Raw genomic sequence first — 8,896 nt, forward strand, 5'->3', positions numbered from 1 at the left:
CCCCCACCCTCTATAGCAAATGCTTCTGAAATGTTGAACATGTCATTGGTATTTTTGAAATCTCATCACACACAAACTGCTCTGGAATTGTTTACAATTGGACTCAGCTCCAAGCAGTGTGACACTGAGTACCGTCTAAATCCTCTAGCATACAAAGAGTTCACAAGACAAGAAATGTAGAAAACAGCATGCATTCACTTTATTGAACAAAATATTGGGGGTAAAATTGTATAGGGTGATCAACAACACCATGGTCAATGCTGGGATGGGGTGGAAATGAGAAATCACATTAAGTTAGTATGCAGTGAGTTGACCATGGCTAAACTGATACCATTTTGAGAACACAAAAACATCTTTGAATTGATTCTCAATTCCTCATATGCTAGAGAATGCAGATCATAGAGGGAAAGGTGGAAGGCTAAAGAACGTCTCATGCATTCTCTATAGAGCACCGTCACTTTGATAGTAAACAGGCTTCTGAAACTGATGGAAGTCTGAATCACCCTGGTGAGCTTGTATGTGATTGGGATGCAATGCCATCAAGTGTAGTGTATTTCCTGTCCTCCTCCAAGGTCAATGTTGCTGAAAGGGCGTGCTGCTGTTTATTCTGCAAATGTATTGGAGAAGATGGCTCAATGGGAGATCCTGGACCAGCAGGGAAAAAGGTGATTTTAAGATTTATGGCTTTGCTGTATTTGAATGTAGTATGTCTTTCAGACATGAGTTTAGGTAGAAATAAGGGGTGATTTTTAACTGCCCGGTGAAGCCTCTGAGGTAACCATTTATTACACTTGTCTTTTTATATGTCAAATTAGATAGTCATGGCTTTTCCTTAGTATTCTAAATTGGAGTCTTTCTAAAAATTTTTTATCCAAGTCTCAGGAGAAACCACTGCCAAGATCCTTGATTATCCAGTGTTCTTGCAGATCCTTGATTATGATGACAATGATGCAGAAAATCAGTTGTCATCTCTCATGTTAAATAATGAAAACCTCCTGAATACCAATGTCATTTCAATTTCTATTTTTAATGACTGCAGAGTCATTTAAATAAAGTAGGGAATATTTTGTGTAGTCTGCTGAAAATCCAGCTAGATCAGATTACCCTATCATAGCAAAAGAGGTTAAGATGTTTCATTCAGCATTAGCCAGACCAAAAGGTTATCACAGATGTATAGGCAAAAACAGACCAATTATGAAAACAGGAACCAACAACAAATTCAGATATTTCCTAACCAAAAGAAGCTTATGCATCCTTATGTGAAAATATGATTTGGAGCTTTAGAAAATGTTCAAATATGTACAAACATACTAATAGTCATTTGAATACTGTTTATGTGTGTGTTTGATTTTTGAATAATTTATAGATAGAACTGTAATTCCCAAATTACCATGACCGTGTCTCTGAAAAATGTTTTTGGACTAATTATTTCTTGAATGCTTCTACTTCACTTAAAAAAGTAGTAGAATTTTTTTAAAAACAGGGCTCAGAAAGAATGGAAAGAAATGCATGTGGTCTGTTTTTCTATGTGTAGCATAATTCCTAAAGAAAGATTTTTTTTAATGAAAAGAAGATAATTTTAGTTTGTCAGGGGAAAAAATAGCTGTGTTAATTTGAACATTTGTTTGTAAAAATTCCAGCACTTTATATAACCCCAGAGAAACTCTTGGACAACATTATGATTCACATATCCACACACCCTTGAGCTATCTAGGTACTTCTCTCAAAAGTCCATTTATTTATTTATTTATTTATTTTTATATGAAGAAACAAAAGCTCATAGACACAGACAATAATTTAGTGGTTACCAAAGGATAAGGGTGGGGGAGGGGTTGAATGAGGGCAAAAGGGATCAAATATGTGGTGATGGAAGGGAAACTGACTCTGGGTGGTGAGCACGCAATGTGATATATAGATGATGTATTGCAGAATTGTGCACCTAAAACCTATGCGACTTTACTGACAATTGTCACCCCAATAAACTTGAATTAAAAAAAATTCCATTTATTTTTATGTGTATAAATGCAGCCTAGGTTGTGGCAGAGAATTAAGTTTTTTCAAACTCTTACTTTTCTAAATAAAGTAAACCTGTAAAGTTGAAGAACGTTGCTTGATTACCTCTGGATTTTGCTCTATGAAGTGCTAATGTACTTTTCCTTTCCTTACTTCCAGGGACCCCAAGGTTTTAATGGCAGTGCAGGCCATCGGGGAGAGGAAGGCATTGCTGTAAGTCAAGGTTTTTTTTTCAGCTTCATTTATTCCTAAGAATATATCTACAATATGAAATAATTTGTGCCAATTCAGAGACACAAGAAAAGTCAGATTCTAAGGATATATGTGCAAAAATCAGAGGCCTTTCCTATTCCTCATCAGGCTCTGCCTCTGGTGATTATTAGTGGTCTATTAACCTAGTGTCTCCTCTTTTATCATTCACCAACACTGCACAATGAACTCAATGCAAAAGTTGTCTTCTTCACCAAGGGAGTGAAGCCACTGCCATTTCCCCCTTTCTGATTCACTTTGCCCAGGTAGACCAACTCACCACATTGTTTCTCAGTGACCTTACTCTTTATTGGATCCATCCATCCTTCCATCCATCAGTCTGTTTTTCCTTNTCTCATGCTTCCTTCTGACTAGTTCCTTTTTCTTCATCTCACTCTCTGAATATTGGGGAAGACATTTTCCAATAAAGTATAGTAAACTAAGAAAACCTGCCTTTCAGATTTTTTGATAACATATTGATTTACTTTGAATGTCACAGTGAAAATTGATTATCAAATAAGGTTTTATTGTCCCTCGCTTGAGTCTTTTCTCACTAAAAATGAATCAAGCTACTGGCCCTTGTTTTAAGAATTGAAACTGACATTTTGGTTTCAAAGACAGGCAAATGCTCAACTGTCCAGTGTGTCTGGAGGTAGTGGAGGCAGGCATTTGTCCATATGATAAATATCTGAGAAACTGCTTATCTAAAGAAAGCAAATTAAAAACATTACACTCCTCCTCCCTAACTTACCAAGCAAGCTGTTGAATTTGCTGGAAAATGTTTGAATTTTTTATCCTTGAAAGAAGAGTCTATAGGCCGTATGACTTCATTCTCTAATTATCTTCTCTAGGAGGCTCAGCTTAAAATATCAAGACCCTTCTAGTTTCTCCAGTGCTTAAATGTTCCTGGAGTTAATAAGGATAAAAACAAAGCATTTTAAATGCAATACCTCTCTAAGTATTTTTTGAACCCCAGAGTGGCATTGGCTTTGGCTTCCTGAGGAGCTGAGCTCTGAAGACATCACCATCTTTGGCATAGTTAAACATGGGTTATTTGGTGCCCAGTTTCTTCACTTATAGGAGGACTTAATCCAAGCAAGATGTCAAAGGATCTCTTGGAATATTTACTTGTCTTTTTACTTTTTCTTTACTGAGTGGGTGTTAGAAGACAAAAAGGGGAATCAGATTATTTTTAGAAAGGTAAATCATCACAATCATTCCTTTAGACAAGTTCTTTGTGATTTATTTTTTTCTAAATGACTTTATGCAAATGTTTTTTTATATTTATTTTATAATTTCAAGTTTGTTGAATGACCTCAATTGATAAGTAGCAGGATATGAATTTCCTATATTTGGCTATTAACATTTCCACAATATACTTTAGATACTTAAATGACTGCATAGCTTTTTCAATGGCCACAATAAAATTTTTCAGAACTTTAATTGTTATGGAATCATCTAGATTTTATACTAGCTAAAAAATATATACTTTTACATGCTATAAAAGAATGACTCTGAGCCTCTTCCATTATTTCCTCATACTCTTATTTTCCAACTTTGTAACTTGATTCAGATATGGCATCCAAGTCAAATAAATGGATTTGTTGATCTATTAAGGTATGTTTTTCCCTTGAATCCTAGATTGTTTTGTGGACGTTGTGGTAGGATTTGACATCTCAACTCAGCGGAATGGGCAGATTTTGCTTGATGGTCAGCCCTGGATGGAAACCTACCTTCAAGACATCTTACGTGCCATCAGCTCCCTCAATGGGGTTAGCTGTAAGGTGGGCAAAGACACTCAGGTTAGCATAGCTTTTCAAGTAACCAATGCCATGGAAAAATATTCCCCCAAATTTGAGATCTACAGTGATAATATTCTGGACAGTTTGAATGATATAACAGTTCAAGGACCATCTCTTCTCAATGCAAACTTCTTGAGTTCCCTGTGGGATGCATTTCAAAATAAATCGGCTGCTCGTGGAAAGGTAACTTGGTTTCACTTTATTTGTTGGTCTATGGTTGCAATGATCTCCTTTTTACTCATTTTTCTTTTTTGAATACTTCCCTAGGTGGTTCTCTTATTTTCAGATGGATTGGATGATGATATTGAAAAACTTGAACAAAAATCTGATGAACTTAGAAAAGAAGGTATCGAGCATGAGGGAAGGGTGGAAAAGGGATGTTTATTAATTTTATAATATCAGATCTCCATTCTAGCTCTTAAGTTTCAAGGCACTCAGATAACCCTGAATTTCCCAACCTTTCCATTCTGTATGCACTTGACAGCAAATGAGCTCTCAGAACATTTTTGCATCTACTTTTTTCTTCATGCCCTATGTATATGAAACAACACTGAATCAAAGTCCTATTCTTTCTCTCATATTACTGTATTTCTTCTTCATAAGCCTTCCTGGAGAGTGCTCCTTGCCTCACATTATCTAATATTGCTAATTCTTCAGTATCAATAGAAGTGAGCCGTGTGTTTCTGCTTGACCAAAGAATGGGAGAGTTGGATTATCTTCTTCTAACACTCTTAAAGTTGCCAGAGTTGCAAGCATTGTTGGACAAGTTTACTCATGTTTTGGGGCTTTCTAATCAGTTCCTTCCTTCAGACCACAGCTGGGCCAACCATGGTGTTTATGAATTTTTAAAGCTCCAGTGCCAAGCTTTTGTCTTTAAGAACCAATGCCCAGTCTGACTTACCATCAGTTCTTAGTAAAATATGGATCAATGGAAGAAAAATGCATCCACATGTTCTGGTTTAACTAAAAACGGAAAAACTTTCCTATAAGCAGATGCTACTATGCCCCACCCAGACTCCCCCTTCCAGCCAGGTTCCCGCATCCTCCAGCTGTTGAGTCCCCCTTCACTGATTAATTGCCCTTGGTCAATGAGAGCTACCTCACCTGAAAGGTGAGTCTCTACACACCCCTGTGCAGCAGGTAGAGTACAAAGAGTTGGACCCTTGCCTCGAAATAGCACCATGGGGCACAGTTTATGCTCTGAATTCCTCATGGGATCAGGCTGAAGCTAGACTTAAGCTGAAACACTGTGTTGCTCACCTCCTTTCTCTGTCCTATCCTGCTTCCCTCACCCTTTTCTCCTGAGAATGCTTCCTTAATCAATTGTGTGCATCAGGCTCTGTTTCTAGGGAACCTGACCTGGGACATCAGCCTCCCAGGTCAGTTATTAGAGGCTGACTGGATTTTGTTTTTGCTGTTTGGTTTTTCCTCATCCATCTTAAACAATTTGTGAAGTTCACTGAATTTACAGCTGAAGAGTAAGGATTTTTATTTTGCCCTTTATTTACTAAAGCTGCTTTTCCTTTATTCTATCAAGTCTTGGCACTTTTTTCATGAGCTGTAGTGAAAATTTTAATGAACAAGACCCTCCTACAGTGCTTAGTTTGGGTGGGAAGGGGTTTTTTTGTTTGTTTTTTAATTTCAGCTTTTCTTTAGTGAGGAAAAGATATATCTCTTACAACATCAGAGTTTTCTCCAGGGAGCTTCTCTTGGAACACCCAGATTTCTAAGTCCAGTCTTCTTTCTTCCAACTCCCAAGGAAAACCTAGTAAATGAGTTTCAACTTCAGAAGCTAGATTTTCATATCCTCAGAAATTTCGAGTCTCTGGGGAGAGAGAAAGGGATGNAATGAATAATAAGGAAAGTACTCCATGTTAAGATAAACTTGAAGTCATTGCTGCAGCAAGCAAGACTGTGAGGCGTTTGCAGCCAAGCTGTGGACACAGAACTGATGAGACTAGAATGAACGCTGATAAAGCTCCAAAGGCATATGCAAATATATTAGAGGATGCCAGTTCTTAAACTAAGAACTCCTAACTCAAGGAAATCAGACAGTAGCTTGGTGTGGCCCAAAACAAACCACACTTGAGCCTGAACATCTAGCTTTGCTTCTTGTTAAAATAGGCATTACTTTGGAGGCATCACTATCCCTTCTCAGCTTTCTCATTTGTAAAGTTATTGTAAGTCATCTCTGTTTCTTTGGTTGTACACTATGACTTAATAGATGTGAAAGGAAGATCGGCTGCATGGAGATATGGAGGGAGTGACTAAGGATCAGTATTTCCTGAGCATCTATGAAGGGTCGAGCATGGTGTTGTAAGCACTTTAAATGCATTATTTCATTAAAGTTTCTCCCAACCCTACATGGTTTGTGTTTTTATCCCCGTTTATCAGTGAGAAAACTGAAACTCAAAGGAATGTTGGCAACTTAGTCCAGATCATACAGGAAGTAACAGACTAAGCAAATTTTGAAACCTCGGTCTGTCTGACTTCAACTCATTTTTTTGTTGTTGTTAAATTAAGCTACCTGTTTTCTTGATATCATTGTTGTCTAGAGTGCCTGGTGTTGATATTATAGAGAAATAGTGTTAAAATGTTGTGCTTCACCAATTTATATCTGGAACTTATTAAGACATCACGGGTTTGTATCTTGAAATTGTTTCCACAAGCTGCTGCTCCCTAAGGAAACCACTGGCTGCTAAGCTGTCACTTCCAACATCACCATCTAGTAGCAGAAATAGTAACCTTACCTGATCTATCAGCCCTGGCTACACAGGAAGTGGTCAAATAAGGTAGTTCAGCATGTGGACTCCAGACAAGCCTGGATCTGCATTCCAAGTGTGAGATCCACATCAATGATCGTGAAGCCTTGGGCAAGCTGCGCCAAGTCACAGTTTCCTCTTCTGCAGAATGAATATCAGATTTTTCTACTTAGTCTGTGTTTCATAAGGATAAGCGCGATTATGAATCAGAAGTGCATAGTAAATGCTCAGTGAGTATCAGTAACCATCAGAGAGTGTTGCTAAGGGTATACAGAAATGATCCTATAAATGCAAATATATGGAGTGATGGGGTTATTAGTTCACAGAAGGATGATATACCAAGAGTTCCTTAGTCTAGGAACTTTAATATTTCAGCAACATTTCAGAGCCATATTCAAATTTAATGTGTCAACATATGCCCAATTCCCCCAAGCAACTACAAAATCTGTTTGTTTGTTTGTTTGACCTTCATTCATGCTTATTTTTCTGGTTTTTCTTTGAGTCTGGCTATTCTGAACGCCTAGAGGAGACTAGGCAGTTCCCAGAATATGCAAGTCCTGCCTTTTTTGGGCATGGAGACATAATTAGGTAGCGAAAGAATCAAGGGTACCTCTCCTCTTTTGCATCATCATGGATAAATGAGCCAAAAAGGAGATTAAAAGGGCAGTCTGACTAGGATGAGGTAAGAGGCATCCTCCGGATTTGATTCAAGGAACATGAGAAATACAAGAAAAAAAAGAGATGGTCATTTCCAACTTCTCTTGACGAGGATCTCTGTATGTTCCTGTCTTTACTGGGTTCTCTAGAAACAGAACGCTAAGTAAAGCTTAGGTGCTAATACTTTATTTGCTAAAGACTATACTGGGAATACAACCTCAGGGAAGCAAGAGTGAGTGGAAGGGAAGTGATAAAGTAAAGGAGGGAAAGTAAATACAAGATGCATGTGACCAAGCTAGCTACAGCTTCTTGAGAAAGCATAACTGACATGTCGGTCGTGCAGAACATCACCTAGGAAGCTGTACAGAACCCCTGCGTAGACCAGTCCAGCAGGGGAATATAGGAGGGATTAATTTGCCAGTTTCTTCCCATCTACTGCCTCTCATTGGCCAGAGTTTACCCCATGGAGAATTAACTCTCCCACCCTGCTCTTGTTGTGTTTCCAAGCCCTTTGGGGAAACCAAATACAGAACCCATAGTGCATTATATCTATGTCTGGAAGTGGTAGAAGGAACCAGAACTGCCATGAGTTCAGTTGGATTGGACTTGGGCACCAGAATTATTGTGGCTCTACTGTAGTGAGCATGAGGGAAGCCATGTCAAAATCTGCCCCCTCTCCCACAGTGTTGGGAGACCAGACAGTGGTGGCAGCTGAGGCTCTCCATGGAACAAATGTCCAAGTCCTTGGGTATGTGTGTTGGGAGTGGGGAGTGGGGACCAAGCAATCTGGGAGGTATGAGGTATATAAACTGGGTCTTTTACAGTACCTAATTATATTTTCTACATCATTCTTTTTTTTTTTTAATCTAAGATACCCCTTCTTTCAAAGGGCCCAAACAAATTTCTCTTCTAGCTAATAACAGCCAACAGCCCGACTTTCCCCCTTTAAAGTATTTTCTCAAGAATCTGTCCTCTAATCTTAATATACCCTACCCTTTTGACAGCATTTTGAATACAAAGAATCTGCCATAAGCAACTCTAATTATGGTCTTTCTTTGTAAGTTAGATAATTAAAATCAGGCAGGGAACCATAAGACTGTAGCTGTCACTCCAATCCATTCTTCTCTGTTCTTTCTATTTTTATTTTGAAATATATAATCTATTTTTATAGACAAGAAAAATAATGCCTGCATTAGCTAAGAGATGTGCCAAGTTATTTAGCAGTAACAAAGTCATGACCAGTACATGACTAACACTAAACTTTGGGCCTTCCTACTCAAAGACCTTCCCCCTCCAGACGTCTACACTGCTGTTTGTGAGGACTAGTCAAACACTCAGAACACAAGTTTTCCTTTTCCAGTCCTGTGGATTGCCTTAATTTAATTTCCCATGCATTTATTGCCCCCTTTTGAT

The 8,896-nt window shown here is 38.2% G+C and overlaps 1 protein-coding gene across 1 annotated transcript in view; it reads left to right on the forward strand.

The window, feature by feature from the left end:
- The window catches only part of COL6A6 (collagen type VI alpha 6 chain), a 101,675-nt gene that overhangs the window by 16,513 nt on the left and 76,266 nt on the right, over window positions 1-8,896 (forward strand). The window contains 3 exon segments of the mRNA XM_019628915.1: window positions 3,904-4,247; window positions 4,332-4,410; window positions 5,058-5,175. Of these exon segments, the coding sequence (XP_019484460.1) occupies window positions 3,904-4,247; window positions 4,332-4,410; window positions 5,058-5,175 (541 nt within the window).

Source organism: Hipposideros armiger, unplaced genomic scaffold (genome assembly GCF_001890085.2).
Source record: "Hipposideros armiger isolate ML-2016 unplaced genomic scaffold, ASM189008v1 scaffold_818, whole genome shotgun sequence".
In the NCBI taxonomy this organism is placed as follows: Eukaryota; Metazoa; Chordata; class Mammalia; order Chiroptera; family Hipposideridae; genus Hipposideros; species Hipposideros armiger.